The sequence below is a fragment of the Megascapheus bottae genome, chromosome 5 (genome assembly GCF_031878675.1).
Source record: "Megascapheus bottae isolate mThoBot1 chromosome 5, mThoBot2.hap1, whole genome shotgun sequence".
Taxonomy (NCBI): Eukaryota; Metazoa; Chordata; class Mammalia; order Rodentia; family Geomyidae; genus Megascapheus; species Megascapheus bottae.
In genome coordinates this window covers 10,102,142-10,129,808 of record NC_143513.1, presented here as the reverse complement: position 1 = coordinate 10,129,808, position 27,667 = coordinate 10,102,142, and the positions used below count along the sequence as shown (strand labels likewise).

General features: G+C 40.7%; 1 protein-coding gene across 13 annotated transcripts in view; it reads left to right on the top strand.

The window, feature by feature from the left end:
• Positions 1 to 27,667, top strand: part of Bbs9 (Bardet-Biedl syndrome 9) — a 304,919-nt gene that overhangs the window by 244,284 nt on the left and 32,968 nt on the right. For 11 of the 13 annotated variants that reach the window (XM_090332662.1, XM_090332661.1, XM_090332658.1 and 8 more), the window contains one exon: positions 8,960 to 9,182. The exons of the other annotated variants lie outside the window; for them this stretch is intronic. In XM_090332662.1, coding sequence (XP_090188788.1) covers positions 8,960 to 9,182 — 223 coding nt within the window. The remainder of the gene's footprint in view (positions 1 to 8,959; positions 9,183 to 27,667) is intronic. 13 annotated transcript variants of the gene reach the window in all.

Sequence of the window (27,667 nt, the reverse complement as noted above, 5' to 3'; positions counted from 1 at the left end):
GGAAGGCATTTTGGCATGTTGCATAGCATTTCACTTGACTTTTTCTTTTCTTTCAAAGTACATTCAATATCTTTGGTATATATTATCTACCATTTGAAAGAGAAAAGCTTTATTGCGTTCCAAAGGCTTTAATAGTTACCTTCCCTAGTACTGAACTTTCAAACTCCCTGGGAAAGCATAAGATGGAAATTTACATCAGTGAGGAAGGGCAATTTGGACCGACAGCCTTACTATTTGATTGATTATTCCATTTACAGACTGATACGGAAAGAGAAACTTATTTTTAACATGCCCAACATGGCTAGTGTGAGAAAACATATGTTGATAATGGAAATCCTATTGTGTGGAGGGACTCATTAAAGGTTTAAAGGCTTCTACATCACAGGTCAGATGTGATATAAGGGCCATTGTGTCTGCTGTCTGGATTGAATGATGACTGAGATGGCTAATCATTGCCATTATTAATGACCAGTTCTTAAAGGCAAACAGGAGGAGGAAGTCCGGAGTCAGTATTCAATTTGCCTTTGTGGTGACTCAAGTATCATCACAATTACGACTGCCTATGGGAACTTAGTGCACAAAGTAAATATTTTGGAAATTCCCATGATCTTAGCCAGTGAGATAAACATGTAGAATAGGTTTATGCTCTATCAGGCCATATGCCTTGTGTTGTTGCTAGTTAGATGTAGCTGCTGTTATTGGCCTGAGTAATGGTCTCCTTTACTTGGGTTGAATATGCCACATCCCAGGCTCTTTCTGGTGACTTCTGTGCTGTTTTAAAACTAAAATAACAAATCTGCCACAATAGGAACCATTGCAGATTGTGATACAGAGCCTTTAAATTTCTCTTGTGTGTGGGAAATAGGAAATACTGCTTCAGTGGACACACTTGCTTTTAGTTGTATATGTGACAATAAGGAGACTAAGTAAATAAGTGAAGCATCACTTTTCTTGCGTTGTCCCCTCAAAACTCTGGTGAAATACTATGGGACTTAGATGTAAAGAACAAAATAAATAAAATTCATAGAACCACAGTGAGGAAAATCATGATCCTCTTCCTCATAATGCTTTCCAGTTTGATTCCTGGCTAAGGTGGTGTAAAATGCCTTTACAAATTACAGATTGCAAAGAAATGATTTTGAATGTACATGTGGAAATGGGTGATGCCTTTAACCCAGTGCTTACTCTTCTCCCACTCCCCCCCCACCTCTGCCCCATGTCCCATGCAGGTCTACATTTGCCCAGTGTTTTTGGAAATGTTTCTGGAAAACACTCTTGGCTCAGGCCTTGAGTTTTTCACCTGGTTTCCTATGGTAGCACCAAAGCTGACTTTCTACCCATTTCTACAGTGGTATCCTCTACCCTCCAGCTGCTCATCTGCCCCGTTTCCTGTGGCTTGTTTCCCCTGGGTACAATTTGAGCCCCAAGGCCAGATATGCAGTTATTGGGTTGTGTCTGCTGTTTCTTTTCCATAGAGTTCTATCATGTCTCACTTCTAAAACTCCTTTCTGCAATGCCACAGCTTCCCTCTCTCATTGTAGAAAGGCACAATGTTTTTTCATCACACCAGGGCTGATAGTATCCCCCACAACTCCCCTCTTTCAGCCCCCACCCACGCTCTTTGAGAAACAGATCAGTTTTCATTTCCTCCTTTTTATTCTGGCTTCCTTTCTCCTGTGAATTTCACCTGGGGGTATGACATAGTTTAGCTCTCATTATATACTCCAACATTGTCATATATGTCTGTCTTATATTTCTGATAAATGTAAGGGCAGATTCTTTTACATCCCTGCAGAATTAAAGCAATTAGACACAAGACTGTTTGATATTCCCTTATTTTCATAATGTCTCCTAGAATTACAAATGCTCTTTCAACAACTGCACGCATTTTTAAAGTCATGGGGTGAAAAGGAAGTATCCTACCTCTACTTTGTATGCTCCTTTTCTAAATTAAGCCAAATATTGTAGACAAATAAAGCCTGATGTTTCCAAAAGACAATGAAAAATCTAGACAGATGGAGCAGGGATTTCATCAGACAGTGTCACCTTGTGACACCAGACCTGGGTTTGTTTATGTCAGTGCCCTCTGAGGCTCACATAAGGACAATACTCTTTATACTTTTCTAAGAATAGATCATGATTATTGGGTTGTATCATTATTCATTTATACAGTTTTCTCCTATGTCTTCATAGCTCAAATGAGGGAACACGATGTTTACAGTCTTATTAGATGCAGGTAAAAGCAATTGTTGGCTATAATGACTTAGTGAATTTGTAATAAATGCACTAAAATAAACATACTCACCTTTTTCTGCTATTGGTTTTCTATCAAGTGTTCTAGGAGAATGTGGGTCACAAAACATAAAATCCTACATTGAAACTCTTAATACACAAAAAAAGCAGTAAACTAAAATCCATTTCAGTACCATAGTGTTTCTGATTATGAAAGACTGAAATAACCTAAATGCTAACAATTGGAAAATGTAAACTGCCATGTATCAGGTGAATCGAAAACTGTACTAGATTGGGATCCAAATCTACTTTTGAACAAATACTTTTGCCAGTCCTCTGTCCTTAGGCCCGTGTAGGACTCTGAACATCCATCCAGGCTGAGCTGCTCCAAGCCAAGAACTGTTTCAGCTCTGAAGATGACAAAAGAAGCCATCCAGATCTGCTCTCAGCATTTATTTTTTTATAGGGCTTGCTTTTTATCTAGACTGGCCTGCACCTCAGTCTATTTCTGCTTCACCTGTAATTGGGAACTTTTTGCCTAGGCTGGCCCTAAACAGTTGTTCTGATCTCTACCTCCCAAATAGCCATGATGAAGGCATGAGCCACCAGTGCCTACCAATAGTATGTTTTAAATCACATAAAAATTTAAAAATACTCATTGAAAAGCTGTTTGGAAACTTACTGAGATATGTAGTTTATCTTACAAGATTCTTGGGCCTGAATAAGATGAACTCTATAAGCAATATACCAACTTAACTCTGAACAATTGTTTATTAAGTAAATGGATGGCTGGTGCTTTTCTCTAAAAAGATATTTTATATTAGGATCAATTTTTGTTTTAGTTTCAGAGCTATGAAAAGTGATCCTAACATTGAATGATAAGCAGCTCAGTTGTTCTGGATACATTTTGTCTGTATTTGAATTCTGTTTGATGAAAATAGCAATAGAAATCCAGCATGAAGTTCTTCCTGTAGTTTTGTATCCATTGGTAACCCTGACAAAAAGGAAGTAGGTAGCCACATCCTAAAACACAGAGGCTTCTGGGTGGTCCTGAGAGATCCAAAATAATTAAAGGGAGGAGAGAAGTACAGAAGGAAAAGGACTATGTATTACTTACACTGAAATCAATGGTTTTGTGTATTTTGGGACATTTTTTCCTTGAGTGTGTCATTCCTTTCCCATTGTCAGTGCAGGAATTGACGCCTTCAGTTTCCCCCCCCCCCCATGGTTCTTCTTTTGTCTTGGATGTCCCTCAAGATTTCCTAGGGCTAGATTAATTATGTGGACAGTGAGGGTATTAAGGTTTTCTAGCAACATTGGAGGCTTCCAGGGATTTTCCTAAGTGTGTCCTGCCAGGAACATTGGTAATTATTCTGAATCAGAATGGAGTCTGGCCTTGTGTTACAGGAGCTGGGTATCTGAGGCCATTTCTAGTCAGTCTCAGCTATCTAACAGGTTCTAGAAACTTTGATGGAATCAAAGTGACACAGATTACTGTGTTGATTGTGCATAAATGGGTATGCCCATGGATAAAGAAGATGATTGAAATTCTGATTCTGTATGTTCATTATGACCATAAAGTTTCTAGTCAAAGAAATTCTGTTTAAAGTTCCATATACTAAAGAGCCTACTGGTAGGCCTGCTTATAGGAGACCAAAGGACACATACAAAAGTAGGGAAGAATTACTCCATAGCACAGTGCTCAGGAACATGGGCCATTCAGTCCTGAACTCTTGTTTCTGCTCTTGCTTCTGGGACATGAGCCTTACAGTCTTCAGTCCTTTACAACTTCCACTGCCCCTCCTCTTTCCCCTCTTCTTCCACTTTTCCTCCCCTTCCCCTTTTCTCCATTTTGTCACTGCAATATTGGGAACTCAGCAACTAACACTTGAAAGGCAAGTGAACCACATCCCTACGCTTGCTGTTGTTTTTCATGTAGGATCTCAACTAACATTGTCTTGGTGGTCTTGGATCACCTGCCAGAATAGTTAAGGTTATAGGCATGAACCACCATGCCTAACGTATGGCCCCTACTCTTAACAAATTAGTCTCATTTGGACATTATGTTATCTCTGTCTGAGGGAAGTAGTGGCAATGAGCTAAAATGTTATTTGTAAAAAATTCTCAGCACATTTTCTAGCACATAGAGCTCTTGTTAGTTTTTAATCTTGTTAATGAAGTGACCCTGCACAAATTAGCCAAGCTTTCAGAGAAGACTCTCCTAAGAATCTTAACATAGTATTACCTCCTACCTTGGTAAATCTTAACAAGCACCTGGAAAGGGAAGTATTATTGTCCTACTAAGTTTGTACCGATGAGGAAACCAGAAACCTGAGAATTAAAGTAATTTTCCAAAGTTGTAAAACTAAATGGAAAGCTTCAGTCAAAATCCCAGGTCTCCTGACATCTGTTCTAATGTCTTCATGGCCCACACTGCATCATATATATATATATATATATATATATATATATATATGCAAAAACAGTGTGCACCATCTGTGAATGGAAGTCTGGCCAGTGTCACAGCACACAACCAGTGACTGAGAACAGATTCAGTTTTAGGGCTTACCCTTCTGAGCCCCCATCACCCCAGTATCTGGTAATTGTTTATTGTGTTAGCTTCTTATGCCTTGAAGAAAGCATACACACATGTATGTATGTATGTATGTATGTATGTATGTATGTATGTACGTATGTACGTATGTATGTATGTCCTGTGGATTTTTCATCATTAACTGGATTTTCTAATTGTCGTCATCGCCGCCGCCACCACCTCCTCCTCCTCCTCCTCCTCCTCCTCCTCCTCCTCCTCCTCCTCCTCCTCCTCCTCCTCCTCCTCCTCCTTCTTCTTCTTCTTCTTCTTCTTCTTCTTCTTCTTCTTCTTCTTCTCCCTCCTCCTCCTCCTCCTTCTTCTTCTCCCTCCTCCTCCTCCTCCTTTTCTCTTCCCCTTTCCCTTCTCCTCCTCCTCTCCCCATTCCCCTCCCCCTCTTCCCCTCCTCCTCTTCCTCTTCCCCTACCCCTCCTCCTCCTTCTTGCTCCTCCTCCTCCTCCTCTTCTTCCTCCTCCTCCTCCTCCTCTTTCTTCTTCCTTCTTCTTTTGTAGATTGCTTCTGAGTAGTACCTGTGATGGAAACTTCTTCCTGAAGCAAACTTCAATGTGAGTCAATGTGATTCACCCCATCAGACATCCTTAGTGCTTTGTTTTATATCTTAAATCAGATTATGTCCAGCTAGGATCAAGTTTTATAAAAATTCAGGTGATCTACTGTATAGGCTTCTATCTCTTTCCCTGGGGTGAGGGTGGGAGAAGAGGTCAAATGTTGGGTCCTTGAAAAGCATAAGGAGAGAAAGAAAAGATAAGAAGAGATTGATGGGGAGGCCGGGAATTTGGCGTAGTGGTTAAAGTGCTTGCCTAGCATGCACGAAGACCCGGGTTCGATTCCTTGGTACCACATATATAGAAAAAGCCAGAAGTGGTGCTGAGGCTCAAGTGGTAGAGTTCTAGCCTTGAGAAAGTCCAAGGACAGTGGTCAGGCCCTGAGCTCAAGCCCAGGACTGGCCAGAAAAAAAAAAAGGAGATTGGTGGGAGAAAACCTGTGCTGCCACAATCACAAATGTTAATTAGCTTCCATTTGTCAGAGAAGTTTTGGAAGCCAGACATGGTGACACAGAACCTATGAGGCTGAGGCTGGAGGATCCTGGGTTGGAGTTCAGTCTGGGCTACATTGTGAACATGATAGCAAACTGAGTTATCTGGTGAGACCCTGTCTTCACACACATGCACACATTCTCTCACTCCTTCCTCCCTCCCCTCATACACACACATACACTCACATTCTCACACAGCACACCTGCTAGGAAGGAGTATACTTAAGCATTCACAAAGCCAAGTAGAAAAGCCTCGTCTATTTTGGATGAAGCCTCAGAAATCTGAAGCTTTTGTGTCATGAACAAAAAAATAGCTTTAAAAGCCGAACAGCTCAATTGAAAACAAAAAAGAATTATCTTGGGTAATTACACTGAGGGAATGATTGTCATGTGGGATTATCTTTATTTTACTAGCAGTGAGTTTAAAAAGTTGAAGAGACTATTTTTTCGATATTTCATATAAAGACCAATAAATATGATTTCTAACTCACTGAGATGCCATTTAGGCCATATAGCTGAGTTTCGTTTTATTTTATATTTCATGTTTAAAGAACTGATGTTCGTTTTATTTTTGTTTGTTTGTTCTGATCTTGGGTCTTGAACGCAGGGTCTGGTGTAATACCTAAGGTTTTTTGCTCAAAGCTAGTACTCTACTACTTAAATCATAGTTCCACTTCTGGCTTTTTAGTGGTTAGAGAGTGCCACAGACTTTCTTTTCCAGGTTAGCTTCACAAATTGTGATCCTCAGATCTCAGCCTCCTGAATAGGTAAGATTATAGGCATGAACCACCAGTATCCAGCTCAAAAAATTATTTTTTTTCCAAAGGGTGATTAGCTCAATACTTTGACTCTTCTTTTACATGACAGAAAATTACTAAAAGGATACATGAGTACATTATAAGAATGGTCTTGCCTTCATGTGTAAACACAAGACAGACAGGTGGTACATGTGAAATTTCCCTCTTTTATGAAAACTAAGGCCACACCACATCTCCCTAAACAGCATGTGTTTCCTTAGACATATCTTTTTAATGTTCTCTGTGCAAATTTAGCAGTCAGTGCTACAATGGCATTTTGTAGGTTTTCCATATACTCCTGTAATTTAAGACACAGTGTTTCTACTGCAAACATAAGCTCACAGACATTCGTAATTTTGCTTTACAAGGTTGAAGGATGTTTTTGCACATTGAATTTCAGTGGTGCACTTCTGTTTTTTCAAGTGAAGAAAACAGTATTGAGCAAGTTTTCTTATTCCATATTGGCTTAGAGTACATATGCCTCTGTCTCCTGGCGAGGTGAAAGATACATAATGAATAGTGATATTCCTGCTCTATGGAAACCCCAGGCATGCCTCAGAGTGGTTCAGCAAATTATCCAAGGTCACATGGGGGAGACATTGAGTGAAGTTAAAGAAGAACCCAGCAGGCCAGGGGTCTCTCTCTTCAACCTACCCTTTTTAATTCACGGGTAGGATGGAAATACTCTTTTAGCTTCCTTTTTCCTTTGTCTGTTTTGGTTGACATTGATGGAATTAATTTTACATGGAGTGTAGAGTCTTCACACAGACAGGGATGTAGGAGCAAGCCAGCCTGCCATGTTGGGAAGCAGACACAGCTATGCTTTGGCACTGGAGAGATCAGGCAGCCAGACCATGGCTACTGGGGTCCAGTTCCTCAAGGTCATCAGACATGAACTTGGTGCCCTAGCCTGTCAGAGCAGCTCTTTAAGCAGGCTCCCAAGGTAGGGGTAGGTAGAAAACCATGGCGGGTACAGTGGTGGGACCAAACTCCCTGTGATCCACACTATATTCAACAAAGTACACACACTTCCTCAAGTCCAGTGAACAGGGGAATCTCCACTACTTTCAGGGTTGTAAAATATAGTCGAATGAAATGCACAGTTAAATTCCTTCCTCCTTTTTCTCTTCCTTCTTTCCTTCTACCTACCCTCCCTTCCTTTCTCTCCCCTCTTCTTCTCTTTCCCTCTTCTTCCCTTCCTTTCCGTTTCATACTTGCTGCTGTTTCTAAAATCAACTTGCAGCTCAAGTGAGACTTTATAGTAAAGTTAAGAATGTGAGATCTAAACAAACAGTAGTTCTCGCTGCCTGGCACATGCTTAGCTCCCTTGCAGACATAGTGGTGGTATTCCCCCCCACACACCCCGGTACAAAGATTTTTCTTTCACTCTTTCAGTATGAGGCCCTTTTTTTTTAGTACTAGTGATATTCAGCTCTATAACTGTGTGTTGGGTGGGAGAGGGGAAAGAGAGAGAGAGAGAGAGGGAGGGAGGGAAGGGGGGGGATGGATATATTCCCCCATAAAAATCTTACCCAGTGATCTCTAGAGTTTCCTGGGTTATGTATTGGGGCCCCTCAACTCCACTCCTACTCCATACCTCTCCTCGTTGATGGTCTTACCTGAATCCCCCAGAAGTGATCTACTCTGTGCTTTGGAAGCCTCTGTGGTGATACTGTGGTCTTGTGCAGCCCTAATGGTCCTCTCCAGTTCTTCACTGTTTCTGCAGCCATGGTTTTCCAAGCAGAAATAGATAATGGCCCATTTCCTTGCTCTGTGTCACTTTTTGTCACTCGACAATTGAAATGGGACTAGATAGGTCCTGGCATCACAAAATCCTTCTTGACTCAGGAGCCTCCTTTACTTCTTGCCTGTGGGTCCATAGCTGTGGTCCGGGCAGTGTTATGTCTCCTGAGCATCCAGAGGTCCTCCCTGCCTGACCTCCTCTCTGTTGGAACTGACTCCACAAAACAAACTTCACTCCTGGCAGCTTCACCACCAGATGACCCACACATCATGGCTGACCTTCCTTTTACAGGTTGGTGTGAAGTTTGGAACCAGGTAATCACTCCTCAATATTATCTTATTCAACTATCCTAATCATCAGAGGGGCAAATTAGGAGAAATGATTAGTTTGGTCCAGGCCAAACAACTGACACAGAGCTAAAATTGAAATCAGGCTCTTTGGAGTTAAGCACCCAGCCAGCTGCTTCACTTGCTTGACAGTAAAGAACGCAGTTCAGTTGCTGTCATCTGCATAAATTCCAAATTGACTTTTGCATGCAGGGCTGGGAAGAAACAGTGGATGCTGCGGTTGCACACCTACTGAAGACCTGCCTGTCGAAGAGCTCCAAAGAGCAGGCTTTGAACCTCAGCAGCCAGCTGAGCATTCCCAGAGATACAAGTCGCCTGAAGAAACACATTACCTTGCTGTGTGATAGACTAGCCAAAGGTGGCCGTCTGTGCTTGAGCACTGACACAGCAGCCCCACAGACCATGGTCATGCCAGGTAAGAGCCCTGCCCACGCCTCCTAAGCACAGTTCTGTTGCCCTCAGATTAAAGGAATGTGCCTGTGGTTGCATTGGGGTTTAAGTTTCATATTAAAGTGATGATAGGCCAAGAAAATTGTTTGCACATTTCCCCTCGATATCCTGGGGAAACCACTTGGATAAATGTTCTCGGGTGTCTGCTGGCTAGTCATTTCTAGGAGGGTTTGTCTTTCTTCTTCTCTGTGCTTTCATATCTATATGACCCATTTTGTTTTGCTTCTAACCAATAAAAAGAGGATTAGAGAATAAAACTGTTTTTAAGGAAAAGTTTTACTGAATGTGATCTCGCGATACCATGCCTCATGAATGTAAATACCATGATACAAGGAGCTAATATGATCCAGATGGGTCAGGTTCTCCTGCTGTTTGCTTGGACTGTGGACACTGGAATAAGGGAAAGACATGGGATCAAAACATGTGAGCAGGCTTCGGGGCTAAGGCACCTGTGGGCCACCATGGAGGATGAGCTCCAGCGTGGCCCCCTACAGAAGTCAGTGGTGGGTCACAGGCCTCCAGGTCTGCCTTTTCATTGTTGGAGGTCTAGGCAATCCATTGTGGTGCACTGGGCTCCCTTAGCCCCCAAGTTCCCCTCTTCCTAGCCTCTCTATGGCAATGTGCAGTATGACAAAAGTGAGTTCATGGCAGCTATGGTAGCTATTCCTCTTAAGGCAAGGACCATGGTTGGGGAAGTGATGTGCTTTTTTCTTCTTCCTTCCTCTATGCTTTTGTCCACCTCTTCCCCATGCTAATGCTCTTGCTATTGCCTTCTTTCCCCCTCAATCATCATTCCTAGAAACAAAAAGGAATGCAAGGGAAATTTTAAAAAGATAAACATAGAGACAGAATAGCATAATCTAATAAGCACAGACTCCAGAGGCAGACAGCAGTGTTGGATCCAGCCTTTATCCTATACTACTTAGATGACCTCGGGTGTGTTACTTAACTTTCCAGTCTGGCTTCTTCCTCTAGAAGGGGTGGGGTAGGGGAGGGGGTATAATGCTGACTTTGTTGTCAGAGCTTTAAAGCTTTGTAAAGCACCTAGCACAACACTTGGAATAGAGAACCTGTGGAAAAATTTAAGCTACTATTGTTACAGATGTATGCATCATACAGTCCCTAAAATCAGCAGTGAGGAAGCAGCTGGTGGGATTGAAATATATTTGCCTTAACCATACAGAACACTTTCACTCCAAAAGAACATTTCTCTTTCTTTCTTTTGTTTTATGCCAGTCCTTGGCTTGAATTCAAGGCTGGATGCTATCCTTGAGCTTTTCTGCTAAAGGCTCTTGCTATACCACTTGAGCCACTGCTCCACTTTCAGCTTTTTGGGGGTTCATGGGAACTGCAGCCTCTTGAGTAGCTAGGATTATAGCGTGAGCCTCTGGCACCAGGCTCAAAAGAACATTTTCTATTCAGCCTTATGGAATTGAAATGCCTTTCCACAGAGACAGTTCTTAGGTCATTTACTTTTATGCAGACTCTTTCACCCTTTCATCTTGCCTGGATGTAGCCTTTTTTTTTTCTTTGCCAGTCCTGGGGCTTGAACTCAGGGCCTAGGCACTGTCCTTGAATACTTTTTGCTCTGCCAATTGAGCCACAGCACCACTTCCAGCTTCTTCTGGATATGTGATAACCAGGAATCAAACCCAGGACTTCGTGCGTGCTAGGCAAGCACTCTACCACTAGGCTACACTCCCGGCCCCTAGTGCATCCTAGTTCTTAGGTCTCCCCTCATCTGTCTTTTGCTTACTATTACAGGAATATTTTCCCAGGAAATAAGTATTAAGGCTTAACAGTGTGGTAAGTGAATAGTTGTCACTGTAATTGTTACAACAAAAGAGGGTGAGGGGAAAGGACAGACACACAAAAGAGAAAATCACAAGAGGGTTGGGCTACCTGATGAGCTGGGGCCCTGTCAGTTCAGCCATGGCAGCTATGGTTCTTTCTGCCCTACAGGGAGCAACCACACTGTGAGCTGATGCTGAGATGCTCCCTCAACCACACTACAAGCAACTGGGGGTGGGGGGCTATGTTAATATCTAGGACTCAGAACACAAGAGCCTTACATGCAGAGTGTTTGAATGTGTGACAGGAAGGGGCTGAGAAAAAGGGATGAAAAGGAAGGGAGGGGAGAGAGAAAGAAAATAAGGAAGATGGTAAGGGATTTGTCAGAGCCTGGGTACCTGTGAGACAGATGTGTATTTCTCATGCATGTCTGCTGGAGTTCTCTTCTCAGGGGACATTGGGGCTGTGTTTTTGTGTCTCACTGTCACAGTTGTCCCATTTGCTTGATGACCCTCCCCAGTGCCTTCATCTAGTCATGTTGTATCGGAGCCTGTTATGCTACCATCCTCACTCAGTGCTTTTAATACTTTTTCTCCAAGAACTCAGAATTTTCACACACTTTATCCCTGTTCTTAGCACATTTTTGAGGTAGAAAAAACATGTTGAAATATTGCTGTTTTACAAATAGAAAATGGGCAGGAAAAGCAAAATATCTTGCCCAAAGTTACGTGGTTCCTGGAAGGGTTAGTCCTCACATCCAAATCTCCTAGCCTGCTGGGCTTCCTGCTAGACCACACAGACCAGCACACATATGCCTCCTCCTGGGTGAGTGGTTGTCCATCTAGCTTCCTTGCTTTTTAATTGGTCCAGCAAGATAGGAGGAAAAGGCCAGTAGCTCTACAGAGTCTGGTTTCTTTTCAGAAACTATATTGAAGATTGATCACCTATTTTGTTCATTATTTTTCCATAGGTGATGTGATATTACTCAATATCCTGTTATTTCTGCTTCCAGCCTCTAACAGTATAATTCACAATGCTAGAGGAAAGTTGTAATCATTGTATTAGAGCATATGTGGTATATCGATATATTAGGAACAAGTGTGTCGCTAAGCACATGGTCTCACAGGCATTTTTTCACCAACATGATTGACCTGGCTCAGAACTCTGGAATGACCTGATCATCTCCCTCACTTAGCTGCTGAGGGAAGGAAGGACTGAGAAGGTAAAGTGACTGAATGTTTAGTATTAAAAGTCAGGAGTGTGTGTAATTTCACCATGTTCCCTATTAAATTGCAGATGGATAAACATCTCCAAATAAAACACCCTTGGTCTTTTCCAGTGCCATGACTTTATGAGCCCAGCACCTTGGATATGCCCTTTCTCAGCTCTGTGAAGGCCATGATGACAGCATTCTCCCAGGGGTCCAGAGTTTGAAAGTCTTCCCACCTCAAATTACCTGTGGCCTTTGCCTCACATTTCTCCTACTGGCCTTGGTCAACTCTGTCAGGCTCTCACTTAGTCTTTTCTGGGTGAATTCTTTTTACTGCAGAGCCACCAAATTTACTGTTCTTATCTCTAGCACTAGTGTTCACATCTTTCTGTCCTAAGCTCATGGCTTGTAGGGAACTCTCCCCTCATTGGTATCTTTTTGCCAACTTCAGATCTGTGCATTCTACTCTTAGAGAGTCAAGAGGACCTCTGAGTGGTAAACACCTAAAACATCTAATGTGAATCGATTAGTGGTCTAGCTGTTCTCATATGTATGGATCACATCCTTTGTTTCCTGGAGCCAGGAGACTGCCTTAGTTTACTCGAAGCTTCTTGTGAATTGGGTGGCTAGGACAATGTTTTAACAACAAAGTTTTGACTCTCTCATGTAATCACATGTATATATATATATATATATATATATATATATATCATGGGTGGGTCTAATTTCTGATATTTGGAGACTAATGTTATCTCATGAAACATGGAAGTTTTTTTTTTTTACCATTTCTTGATTGTCCTTGTTCAACATCATTTTATATATATGATGATGAATTGGTACATTTGAATGATGGCTTCAGATGGAAGCTTGGAGAGCATATGGCATGGGCCCACAGCCAGCTAAACAGCCAGCCAGGCCTGGAGAAAGGGCTTGAAGACAGTCCAGGCTAGACCAGATGCCACCAGCGGATATTTGCTTCATGGGATCCCATGAGTCAGAAGTCGCCATGGGCCATAGATTCAGCTGTATTTTCTTTGGCACTGTTAGATTTGGGGGGGCCAAAATGAAGCCAGAGATAGTAGAGGAAACAACATTCAATAAGTAAAATGAGACTTTTCATAGATATAGGTAAAAAATCTTATTATTTTGATATGTTGCATGGATTACCTGGGAATTAATATTTTATGCATCTTTGTTACACTGAATGGATGGAAACAGAGTACTCGTCTGAAGTCAGCACAAGCCTATCTGAGGAGTCTGGTGGAGCCTAAGTCTGAATTCAGAGCTTAAACTAGACTAAGATCTGGCCTATGCTCCTGGGAGATATGTATACCTTCCAGTTTTTAGTATTTTAAACTGGAGTTAATGATGTTTCTGTCTTAAGGATTTGAGGTTGTTTTGTGACTACTTCCAAATGATCTATTTTCTTAGAATTTCTACTTAATTCTCTAGAGACTTACTAAGGTTCTGGATCAGACACTTGTGTTTACTTTCATATTGTCATTCTGGTTCGACTCTTGATCTGATACTGAATTTTGTAAGTTTGAAGTCTTTCATTAAGAGAAACTTCAAAGAATTTCACATAGGAAAATTGCTAAGTAGCTTCCGAACCTTTTTTCCCATAGAAAATAAAACATTTTGTCTGTACAAAAGAAAGAAACAGAGAAGAAGGAAGGAAGGAAGGGAAGCAGAGCCCAAAATGTAAAATGCTATTGTGAAGTGGATTTTTTTAAATTTTTTATTGTAATTAATAAAAGGATTACATGATATTTGCCAGATAGAAGGTGCATTAATTCACATACATTGATACCCTTTCACATGTCTTGGTACCCATTGCCCTCCCCCCACCCCCACCCACCCTTCTTGGTTTTCCCCCCTTCCCTGTCAAATTTCAAATAACCAAATACAAATAAATTCAATATATCAGATAACTTCAGAAGTACATGTGTTCCAAAGTTAGCTTGTCCCATTACAAGCTCTGTGATAAGGAACATACTTCTTGACCTGTCTACTTGTTTTCCCAATGTAAATAGGAATAATAATGGTACTTTATTAAAGGTTGGCCAGATTAAACATAGGAATACATAGCAAATACTTAACAAGTACCTGACACCTCACAAATTCTTACTAAAACTGAATTTATATTAATTGTAATAAGAAATACAAATGCAAAAGTATAAAGATGTGAGGGAGAATCTGACCAAAGGATTCTAGATTTCAGCTAGAAGACATGGGGTTAGACTTGTAGAGTATATAATTTTATTTTCAGAATGTTATTACAAAATAGTAGTGAATGACAATGTTGAAAAAATCAGAAAAGCTTGGAAAGTTCAGACTTGATTACAATACAGAGGATTTGAGGCTTACTACTAACAGAAAAAGTATCAACTCTCGGGATCTGAAGCACACATTTTACAATAGCAACTAGGAAACAAAAGGTTTGTTTGAGAAATAAAAGTAAAATTATAAGTTTATGTTATAGTTATCCAAGTATAGGTTATGTCTGTAATAGTAGACTAATTTTGGATACCGCAGTGGGAGAATGGAGTGAGATTTCTATTTTGCTTAGGACATGGAAGTCCATATTCAGATCTGACCTCCCAGACACCTCCACAAGGTGAATCATGGTTGATTTTTCTTGGAATCTATGTTAATCTTTTGCTTTAAAAACATCTTCCTTGTCCTCATTGTTAACAGGACTGTCTCCTACAATTTCACTGGTTGTTCCCTGCTTTTCAAGAGCCATTTTCCAGTAATGCTTTATTAAGTCCTAAAATGTTGGCAGTTTTGAAATTTCATTTGTTAGACAATTTGCATTGTATTTGCTACAATTTCTAATAGTGAGAGATGAATCAATAAAATGTCAATAGCAAATGCAGATTGATCTAATAGTAAATGCAGAGGGATAGTAGAGAGCAGACTGATCTTTTAAGTGATCAATTAGACTTCGAGTATATAGCTTTGTTATGCTTTTGCTTCTATGATTATAGCATAAGCAGAACCTCCTTGAGGAGGAGGATCAGCTTCTTTTCCCTAATTATGAATGTAAGAATTGAGAATGTGAGAACACTAACTCTGACCACAATTGCTAGTATGGCATTTCAAAGTAACAGAAAGAGGACAAGATGAATTAGTTTAAAAATGTTGCTGGGAACTGGCCAATCATTCGGGGCATACCATATGCCATAAGCTCACAATGAATTTCAGACAAGAGATTGAAATAAAAAAAAAAAGAGGCAAAACAGAAACAAAGAAGAAATCACAATAGCATGCCAGAAATAAAGGGAAATACATGCATATTGAAGCAGGACAGGCCCACATAGGGCCATTTTGCGGAAATATATTAGCTGGTTATAGATTCAGCCTCCTCTCCTGCTCTGCAGCTCCTCACTGAGCATGGACAAAGTCATGCAAGTTGCTCATCTTTGAGTAACATCTTTCCTTGATCTGGTGAACCCTTTGTTCACACGCTGTAGGCCACTGCTGTGGTTCCAAATGCCTGAATTGCAGGGACCCATTGTCAGCCTTGGTCAATCTATCACAACTGAGACACAAATGAGCCCACAGACATTTGCCCACAGCTCTTCAATACTTTACTTCCTTTGAGAAAAACGTTTTAACTTTATCTGTGAAAACCAAGCCTCTTGTCTCATCATCCTTTTATATAGAGATGCTGTCTTGGTATTTTCTATCACGCATGCATTCTTACAAAAATGACATAGATTATTTGAAGAAAATTACATAAAATATAAAAGAAGACAGGAAATCCAAAGCGCAGCTGTAACTGCCGCTCCAGGGTAGTTGCTCTAATGGACACCTTGCCTTAGACCCTCCTGAACCAAGTTCAGGCCTGTGTTTCCTGCCTTTTCTAATTCCTTTAGAATAGAAGACATTACTACTTTGGGGGTTTTATGAAACCACTGCTTGTTTTTAGAATATTCTTGTCCCTTGGATTCTTTATGTTAATGCCAAAAATGATTCTTGCCCTTCATCCCTATCTTTCTAGCCTTTTGGCTTCTGATCTTTTCTCTGTGTCTTCATTATTGATGTTCTCCATTCTTCTGCCTCCAGAAGCCAGCCACCTTCTGAAGTTCAAGTACTTCTAGGTTAGGATATTCCTGCTACTTTCTCTGCCCACAGCCCACAGGCTGCTTTGGTCCCACATGCCTGACTGGAATTCACTTCCTCCTGGGTTTCCACCTCAGGAAATGACATTGTGCTATTTCTAGGCTAGCAAGTCGGGGGGCACCCTTGTTGAGGTAAGCAAAAGGAAAATTTTAAGTCACCTCCCTGAAGTAAATATAAAGTTAACTACATATAAAATTCTATGTAGATATATGTGTGTATGAATTCATACTTTTTTCTTTGCATATGGTTACTTATCTAAAATTAGATAATACTGTTACGACTGTTCTTTTTCCTTTTCGGTAAAAGAAATATTAGCACACAAGAAATAAAAGGAAATCTATACATATTGAAACAGGGCCGTATTGCAGAAATGTATTAACTGGTTACATATTCAGCCTTAGAATTGTAGTTTTCCAGGCTGTCCTCAAACTCAATCTTCCTGCCTTAGCCCTCCTGATGGCTGTGACTGCAGTATGCATCTCTATATCTGATTTATGCCTGTTACTTTACAGATTATTTTTAAAACTTTCATTATTTCACTATTAAATAGCTATATATTATTTGCATAGCTATATACTTAACCCAGTTTCCTTTTGTGAAAAAACTTAAATTTTTTTGGTGCTAGTATGGTACATAATTATTTGATAAATAATCTTGTACCTAAATTTGTGTGTAGCATGATGAATTTATGCTTTTCCACTAGATTCTTTGAAAAAATATGAATCTGTTTACACAATCAGATTTAAAAGGTTTTACAGGTCTGTTATCTACCATGTTAAATCAAAAGTTCTCAACCTGAAATGCAATATTCTGGACTAATTAGGCCCACATCTTTCCAACCATATTTCCTACTTGTTAGGCAGGCTCTCAGTCACTTGAACCATGCCTCACAGTTTAAATTTCTGTGCTTTTGAAGAGTTCTTTTGCCTTAGATAGACAGTGTTGGCCTGCTATCAAAATTACTTTCATTTCCAAAGGTCCAGCTGAAATAATGTTCCATTAAGTGCTCCCTGGAGCAATTTATACTGCTGTTCTCTCTTTCCTCTGTGTACTGTACTCCCCTGGGCACATGACTATTAGAAGCTATTCTTCAGGGTTGATTGGTTTTTTTTTTTTAACCTTTAAAAAGGATATTTGACATGTTTGAAAGTCAGGTGACAGCAAGTTGAGAGTGCTAAAATCTAATGTTTGTATTAAATGAGAAGTTTTGAGGAGGCACAAGGAATAATCTACAATGTAGAAGGCATTCGCAAAGAGAAAAAGTGAGGACTTAATATATAGGTGGAGGAGTACTTGGAAATAAGGAAAAGAGGAAAAGGTAGTGAGGCTTAGCTACAGGCTTGCAAAAGCAAGAAGGCATAGATGGAGAAGTAGTATATAAACACTGACTTGGAATAAGCAAAGGACAAATGCTTATTCATTTGAAAAATGAGATAATACCTCCTTGTTTTGCAAATCAAGTAGAGCTGTAGTTAATAAGGGAAGGAGGCATGTAGTGGGAATGGGATGTGCATTCTTGTCCCTTGTGGAGGAGTGCTTGATGGAGGGGGATAAAGATTAACAGAAGAACAGTTGAGTCTGGGATTAGAGTTGGATTTGACAGGAGAAGCAATTAGAGGAACACAGGGGAAGGTCTGCCATCAAAGACCTCACAGGATAACATCCTCCCTGTGCACTGAGCGAATGCTGTTGATGGACGTGCTGGCAGTCATTACACTGCCATGTCCAAAGACAGGCTTCTTGGAAGTAGGGCAGTTAATACAGGAATAGAATACCAGGGGAGTTGGAGGAATTTCCTTCCCTGCACATGTTTATACTAATATGAGTACTCAATAATCTAAAGATTAATTTGGGGAAAACCCTGCCTGAAAGCTGGGAGGGAAGTTGTCACTTTTGAAGGACAGCACTGTTCCTGTTTCTTCACTCACTCACATGACCCCCTCAGGTCACAGGGACACATCTTACCTAGCTGTCACTGCTGTGTCTTTTCTTTGACTGCCGTCCTATGAGAGATGACAATGAAAACAATCTTAGCTGTGTGGCTTTCAGTATCCTTATCCTTGTGTGGCCTGGCCACTCACTGAGGTGCAGAGTATTTGTCTCACTGGAGTTGTTCCATAGGAAGACACATATTTCTGAGGCTTTTTGTTACATTAGAAATAACTTTCCTCACAAATTCTGTTGACTTCTGGGATTGCCTTCTTGCCACATATAAGGATGAAAAAATGGATACTTATCTCAACAGTGGCTAGCAACAAAAATATAATTATAAGGGAATCTCTACTGATTGACCACAAACATGTAACTGGATTTTTTATTTTTTCTTCTCCTTAGCTCTTACTTCAACTTCTACTACCTCAGTGGCTTTATCTTCCAGTCAGGTGTGGTGGTTCACCTCAGACTTACAATAAATATACTTCCTATTCTCTTCCCTTCAGCGTCTCCCCCTACTGCCTACTATCACTCTGAGGATTTCCATTTTCAACACTAAGACAAATGTATTTTTCTATTTTCATTATAAATTTATCAATATTATTAAAGTTGTATTAGTTTTTTTATTTTTCTCTAGATTTTTAGGGTAGCTGAATGAAGCACTCTAATTGCTTAAAAACAGTTCATCAAACAGTAATGTGAGACAGTTACTAAGACTTATTTCATCTTACATTATTTTTGTTTAAGTGCTTTAAATACATGAACGCACATGAATAATGAGAGTTAGGCACAGGACATTATGTATAAGGGGAACACCTCCACGCACATACACACTCTCACACACATGACCCATTCCCAGAGTTTAGTCATTGTAATATTGGATGACACAATTGGCCCCCAAAACAGCTTCTTTTATAGAACTGCTCAACTCAGCATGACAAGCAAAAATAACGATCTTTCAAAATCAGAACTGTCATGTCATATAAAAACAGCATCACACTTCCAACCTTCTAAAACACCTTTTTTGTTATAAAACTTAGATACCTCCTAGTGAGTTTATTTCAATAAATGGTTGGGATAGCCAAACCCTTATGGGGTGTGTGTGTGTGTGTGTGTGTGTGTGTGTGTGTGTGTGTGTGTGTGTAGATAGCAGAGATTAAAATAGAAAGGACAGGAGATATGGCTAGAGGTAAGAACTCCTGACTAGCAAGTATTAGGACCCAAATTAAAATTTCAGTGCTGCTGAAACAAAATCCCAATGAAGCCCAGTTCTCCTTTTTGGCTCCCAATATGTAGCCCTCCCTATCCTAAAAAGTAGACATCCTTTGTTGGGCTTCTTTGTGCAATCTGTCTCAAGAGTGTAATTTTTAGGTTATATTTTATAATACTATTATTTAAAAATATTTTAGTGGTCATCCAGAATTTTGGTAACCCTTTCGAGTGTGCTTCCTGAGCCATCCAAAGGACAGAGCTGTCACTAACTCTCAGAAGCCATGGTTTATGCTAATGTCAGTCAGTAGGTATCTTTTAGTTAGTGCCAGCTATTTTTGGCGAGTGTTAAATTTTTAACTTGGAGGGGCCAGGAGCATGGCCTAGGGTAGAATACTTGTCTAGCATGCACAGAGCCCTGGGTTCAGTTCCTCTGTACCACATACACAGCAAAACCCGAAAGTGGTGCTGTGGCTCTAATGGTAGAGCGCTAGCCTTGAGAAAGCCCAAGACAGTGCCCAGGCCCTGAGTGCATGCCTTAGGACTGGCAAAAAATAAAATAATAATATTCCTGGAAATGAATACACCTGTAAATAAGAAGCAATTTCACTATCCTTTCAAGTGCCATGTTGAGAGGTTGCAGGCTTCTGGTTATGGCAAAAGCAGTGACAAGTAGTGAGAGCTCAGATACAGAAGTCTGGCCAAGTTTCAGTTAAAAGTTTGCATGGCATGACTGATAGACAGGGAAAGTACTCCAGTATTCATGGCTGTGTACTTGTAAATAACCTGTTATAACTTTTTTTTTAAAAAAAGGAGATCTTTTGCTTTGATATCAGATACAATAACCAGCCTGCAATGTTCTTTTTTTGCGTGTGTGGTCAAATCTTTTTCTTTTTTGCACCTTTTTTAAAATTGTAATTTATAGAATGGTTACAGTTATATTCACCAGATAGAAGGTGTATTACTTCACACACATTGATACCCCTCATGTTATTGTCCCCATTTCCCTCCCTCCGCCCCCTCCCCTCATCCTGTTTTACCCCCTTCCCTTTTGTTCTTTTAAACTTAATCTTAATATATGGACTCTGAAAAAGCTAAATTTTACCATGTGTGGTTTATTTCCATTGAAAATCATGCTCTAAACCAAGACTAAGCCCCAATGAGAATTTGTTGAGTATTTACCGCATCCTGGGCCCTGTTGTAGACAAAGGGGCTTGCTGGTCAGCCTGACAAACTCCCCACCTTACTGGAGGGTGGGGAGGGTGCCGGCTCAATCCACAGGGAAACAGCAGAAAAATAAATGGAGGCAAGGAATAAAGATGTAGATATAAATTGTTTGTGCCTATACCTTCCTTAGGACCAAAACTTTTTTTTCTTCTCCTTATTTAGTGAATAAAAGGGTGGCATATTTTGTTATTTGACTTTCCTTATATTACTAGTTTGGATGTGTGTGTGTGTCTGTCTACGTATATGTATATATAGAGAGAGATATCTATATATCTCTCTCTATATATATATAGAGAGAGAGATAAAGAGAGATACATATATATGTGTGTGTATGTGTGTGTGTGTATATATATACTAGTACTAGGGATTGAACTTAGACCTGGGTGCTATCCCTTAGTTTTTTTCACTTAAGCCTGGGCACTTGAACCACAGCTCCCATTTTTCTGGCTTTTTAATGATTAATTGGAGATAATTAATTGATGATTAACCTAGACTATACTTCCTGGCTGGGCTTCAAACCCCAACTCAGTTTCCCAAGAAGCTAGGATTATAGGCGTCAATGATGGCCTTGGGTAGTTTATTGCTATTATTGTGGGTGTTATAGATTTTCAAGTTTTCTGGTTTGAAAAATATGTGTTGAATTTCAGAAAAGAAGTCAGAGCAATTCTTGAGAGGTTTTCCTAAGAAATGAGTTAGAAAATCTGTTTGTAGCAGGTGCAATGCCTCACACCTGTAATCCTAACTACTCAGGAGGCTGAGATCTGAGGATCAAAGTTCAAAGCCAGCCTGTGCTCAAAAGGACCTGAGACTCTTATCTCCAATTAACTTCCAGAAAATGGTAAGTGGAGCTTGGCTCAAGGGTAGGGAGGTAGCCTTGAGCTGAAGAGCTCAGGGACAACGCCCTAGCCCAGGGATGGAATGGTATAGCTCAGGGACAGTGTCCAGGCCAAATTCAAACCCCATGACCCACAAAAGAAGAAAACCTGGGCCGGGAGTGTGGCCTAGTGGTAGAGTGCTTGCCTAGCATGCAAGAAGACCCGGGTTCAATTCCTCGGTACCCCACATACATAGCAAAAAGCTGGAAGTGGTGCTGAGGCTCAAGTGGTAGAGTTCTAGCCTTGAGAAAAGTCCAAGGACAGTGCTCAAGCCCTGAGCCCAAGCCCAGGACTGGCAAAAAAAGAAAAAAGAAAAGAAAAAAGAAAACCTTTTGTAGTGAAAATTGAGTCATTGTACCACAAACAATTTTCATATTATTTGTGTCATTAAATGATATTAGCAAGGAATTTCATGTGCTTCAACATAATATTGTAATTATTTATTTCCCTTTGACATTTGGCATGACACTGTTTCTCTAATGGCAATGTGCTGTAAATGAAGATATGAAGTCCATGTGTGTACAAAGTGATTATTATTTTGTTTGTGTAAGTGGTCATTATCTGGCAGAGTACTCTGGTGTATACTAACACATATTTGCATTTCCAGTGTCACTAAGTGGCTTCCTTGAGAGCAGTCTAATTATGGGTTAATTCATAGTTTATATAAATTCATTAGTGAATAAGTATCATGGATCGAGAATAAGCATGTATACAAATAAAAAAATTAATATACTCCTGCATTCTAGTAGACAATATATATTCTCAATCTAGAACTGTCTTCTGATTAAAGTCATGAAGCCTCTACTGATTGAGTTAAGTAGGTTTTAACTGGACCTCAAGGATGATGAGCTCTGGAGAGTTTGTCCAGCCCAGATTTTTCCTTAGTACAGTATAAAACATCATCTAAGTTGTATCTTTAATAGAATATGATGGTCATAGCCCTCTTTAGACTGTTTGTCAAATTGGCCTTAGAGATTTCAGCATCGGAAAGTCAGGATTTTGTTTTCCCAGCTGTTTAAACGTAATACATTTGAAGACAGAGGTACTGTCCTGTAGGTTTATAGCCTAAATAAATCTATTTTAAAGGTGTACTGGTCCAAGGCCAGGTGGCATAATAGGATGACATATGAGCTGTTCACATCTGAAGACCTGGCACTGTATCCATCTAGAAGTGCCAGGAAAATGACTTTGGAGGTGTCAATTTGTTGGAGTCCTTGGTGGGCATCTGAGAACATCACAGCACTGTTGTAAGGTCTAACATAATGTGTCCTCTGTGCACTATACTGCCACGTTAGCCACCTAGGGCACAAAAGGGCAGTTTGAGTGACTTCAGGAGGTGTTCCAAAGTCTTGTTTTAATGAGTCATGAATAGTGTAGGCCAGTTTGTGAGAAGGCCTGAGGGCAGTGAGAGAGACTGGGGACTGAAATTTAAGCTCTTCTTGCTCTAATCTTTGTCTGGCTCATCAGTTATTCATCAAGTATTTACTTAAGCCTGTTTTTCTGAGCCCTTGTCATCTTAGACATGAATTTTATAACAAGACTAGTTACCTTTCCTCTCCCTGGCTAGAGATCTCCTCTAAATGCCAATAATAATAATATTTCAAAGAAATGTTATGAAGAACTTACTAGTACTGCAAAAAAAATACTGTGATAGCCCTGTCTGAATACCTGTAAATTCATCTCTCAGTAATCCCAAGGTGCGTAATTGGAATGCTTATCTGAACATCTTTTGTTGTTTTTATTTGCATTTGCCAAGAATGTCTAGTAATTACATGCTCAGTTTCCATTTGAGGAGCTTTTTGAATTACTTACAAGGCCATCATCATTAATTCATATTTAGTGTCTGAATCTAAAGTTTCCTTATTGTAGTAATACACTGTGTGCTAGCCAGAACCATCACTTAATTTGAGAAAGTAAAATGCTCAAAGGTACCAGTCAGACTTGAATTTTTATTGTGAAAATGTGTTTCAGTTACTCACAGGCCTCTCCTTTGTTAACTTGACCTATTTAGTTCCATTCCTTTTGCATTTAGCCTCCATCCTTTGGATGAAATGGTCTGACTAGTCACTTGTGGTCAGAGGAAGCTCGAAGGAAGAAGACAGTGATGGATAGGGGACCATGAGGACACAGTGTGACAGGTCTAGGCAAAGGAGGGGCATCCTGAATATAGGCTATACAGGTTCATGACCTTTCTAAGGGGTTTGTCTTAGTTGGCAGTGCTCTGGGCTACTTATGGGACTTTTTTATCCTGTTATCCTACAGCTAGCATGGGCATCTCATGTGGATTGCAGGATGATGAAAGAAAAGCAGGTGGGACTTACATGCAACTGCTTAGAGCCTCAGTTTTTTCTTTACCTCTAACTGTTAGGACCTCAGGATCCTTATACCAATGAGTCTGTGATATTACCCTCAGCTCCCAGCATCCCAGGTTGTAGGTTATGCTCTATGGCTCTGTTGGTTGCTTGCTAGAGCCATTCATGGCAAATGAAGTCAGCCCATGGAAAAAAGAAATGAAGCAAGCTGGGTTTACCTAGGCAACTGAAGAGGTAACTTGGGGATAAAATGCATTTTAATCATGTTTATTGGAATTAAATATTTGTTAATTGTTCTATGAACAATTAGGCTCCCATATGAGAGCCAAAGTATGCAATGGTGAAGAGATATCACAAAGCCCTTCTCTGAAACATCATCATCTAGTGGGGGCAGGGGCCTATACCAACAGCAAAGAAGGTTGTTCTGGACAGTGATAAGCTCTGGGGAGGTCTTTTCTGGGCAGGTGAGGGAACATGCCAGGAGTGGAGGTCATGCTAGGCATGGCTGGAAGGATGGGAAGAAGCCCAGTCTGAGTATGGAGACACACAGATGGTTAGGGGTCAGAGTGGAGGAAGGGAGCTGGCTAGGCAAGGGATTCAGAGGAAAAAGGGGAGGCAGCTCATGTGGTTGGGGACATTGGGAAGTAGAGGCCTGATCACAGAGGAGGCTTTGTTTCAAAATGTAGGTCCAGTTAAAAATGAAAATTCTCAAGACCGGCCATTTTTAGAGACCTGTTATTATCTCTTAGAGCAAATAAAAGATGACGGTCAACCTTGAAGAGCCACTCTGTGTTCAGCAGCTACAATAATTGTGAGTAGGAATAGTGGGTTGAGAAGCATTTTATTATAAGCAAGTTCTCAGGCATTTATCACTTGAAAGTGGAGGAGTTAAAAAGTTTAAAAGGCTGGAGCAGTAGCATTTGAGAAAATGAATAATTTAAAGAGCATGAAATCATGAATAATGAATTTTGAAGACAGAGACCTCTTGCCTGATGAGAGGTTTGTAATTTTCACTTTACAGCAAAATATAGCTAGCTACCACGCATTCCTGACTGACTTCATCTAAGTACAATTAGTGCCTTGATGTGCAGACTTACAACTGGCTTCTTGTGTCGAAGCCATTAAGTTTTAATGTATTCAGCTTAAGCATAAGTGGTCACAGATGATTCATAATGCTGTTCCCTGCCTTTGGTGAAAATGATCGTCAGCCAGAGAATTGCCCCCAGTGGCCACACTAATCTTCACAGCTGATGCCCTCAATGTTTTTGTGTCTATGGCAGATCTCAAGTAAACATTGCACAGTGATGGGTAAAGCCCTGTGCTAATCACCCTGAAACCACAGGAAATTTGATGATGATAAAGTAGAACTCAGTAAATCTGGACATTTTATTTTTAAATAAATGTGTCAGGAGGGCACAAGCAATATAAGCTGTCCTTTAAGGGTGGAATTAGCTGACCATAAGAGTATAGGGTCCCCCCTTTCTTCTTTAAGAAACAAATGCCAAGAGTTACCCATGTCGTCAGGATCTCTGTGCTCATCTCTGCTGGGCACAGAGGCAGGAGGAGCCAGGCTTGCCTGGCTGCAGCTTTAAATATCAGCTTAACCCAATAAAAAGAGAACCAAGGCTTAGGCCTCCGAGATTTAACAGGCTGGTAATTACCCCAATGCTCACCTGACCTAACTACCATCCAAGTATGGAGAAATCCAGGCAGTTCTGCTGCCAGCTGAGTTTCTTTATTTTATGCAACTTGTCAAGACTCATGGGGTCTAATCATTTCCCTCCAGAGCTAGAGGTCCTCAATTGCCCTCCAGTCAATTCCAAAGATCCACCATGACTCCTGGGTTAGTCCTGGCCTGTGTCTCCAAGTCCTTTCACATCACTTTACACCAGCAACATATGCTGCCATCCGCCTATAGCTCTCAGAATGAACTGTTCTTCCCTGGTCCTCAGGTCTCCTTTGTCCCCAGGTATGTTGCTTTTCTGCTAAGGCTTCCCATCTTGCCTACTTCAGCTATCTGGCTCCCATAGTCTTTTGCGACTCTGATTGTTGAAGGCCATTACTCCCCCTCCCTGGGCCTTCTCTGCTTCTTTTTGCCTCTAGGATGGCATGATATCACAGAGATGGACCTCCTGCTCAGGGCAACTCCTCCAGGTAGAGGACCCCTACACCTCACTGTTAGTAGAATTTTCACATGGGAAGTGCTTGGTGGTGGATGGCCCTGTGTAAGTAGTGTGGTTTGTCTCTTCCTGGCTTGACCCTATGTAGAACAATGGGTTCTTCTCCAGCTAGTCCAGACATCATAATAGACAATTAATTCATGGTGGGAACATGATGATGGAATATACTCCTGCTTCCCATTATATTACACACAGTCCAATGAAACCAGTTACAGTTGTCCTATGCAATGAAGGCACATTTTCCAAACTTACTGTAACTACATGAAAGCCCTTGAGATGCAGTCATTATTAGTCTAGGATTAACCCCACTTCTGGCACAAGTGCTCTGATGCTTTTATCCAGGCAAAGTCAAGACAGCCTATCAGCATGGCTCCAACTTTGTCTCAAATAACACAGTAAGATTTTAGGACAAAAAGGCATAGTTCCAACTCTCCATTCTGACATCAGGCTTCTAATAAGACAGACACTCTAACTCTCCAGAGATAAGCTCCCTTTGCCCCTCAATCATGGATTCTGTTTCTCACTAGCCTCCTCTACTGAAGATATTCCCCTGATGTTTACCTTTTGGGGGGGAGGGGGTCATTTGTGAGGCTTGAACTCAGGGCCTGGGTGTTGTCCCTGAGCTCTTCAGCTCAAGGCTACCACCCTACCCCTTGAGCCACAGTACCATTTTGTTATTCCCTAGAGAGTTTCCATTTATGAGCTTTCTTTGCTGTGAAAGCTTATTGAAGCAAGTATCAGGGATTTTGCACTTCAGGCACAGTGTTGACACATAGCCATATAAAAGGATCAGTCCTCGATATTAATAGATTAGCTACCATCTTACTACCTAGGATAACTCATAGAAGTGAAATATTCTATTTTCCTGCTTCCTGGAAAAGGTAGCATTTGACCTTTTAGTTTTAAGTCAACAGGTACAATTCTGTCTTGCCTCAAATTAAGTTAATTGGCTTCCACTAACTCAAAACTCACCTATTGTGTAAGGTCTTGGGTCCTACACTTACCTCACTCATCTACTGTCCTGAAGATGTTGTGATAGGAGCCATAGAACAGAAAAGGAGGCTATTGTTATCATTTTTTGCCAGTCCTGGGCTTGAGCTCAGCTTGTGAGCACTGTCCTTGAACTTTCTCAAGGTTAGAGCTCTACCACTTGAGCTTCAGCACGACTTCTGGCTTTTTTCTATGTATGTGGTACCGAGGAATCGAACCCTGGTCTTCGTGCATGCTAGGCAAGCACTCTACCACTAGGCTAAACTCCCAGTCATTTTTATAAAACTAAGAAGTGCCCATTACAATGACATGTTGATGCAAAGAGGAGTATAATAATTATTATGCCAGTATGTGTGGTTATTATTGTAGTCTGGCCATGTAAATGAAAGCACTGTCCACACAGTGCTCGAGATGTGTTGACTCATCTGTAAGGCCCAGATGGCAAGTTTGGATAGTACTGAAGTAAAAAAAAAAAGAAAATGTATAGGAACTCACATATTTACGTCCTCAACTTCTAAGACCGCTACATATTTCACTGTCACTTTAAAGCAAAGATATGTAATCTGAAAATGGATTTATTGTTGGGATTAGTATTC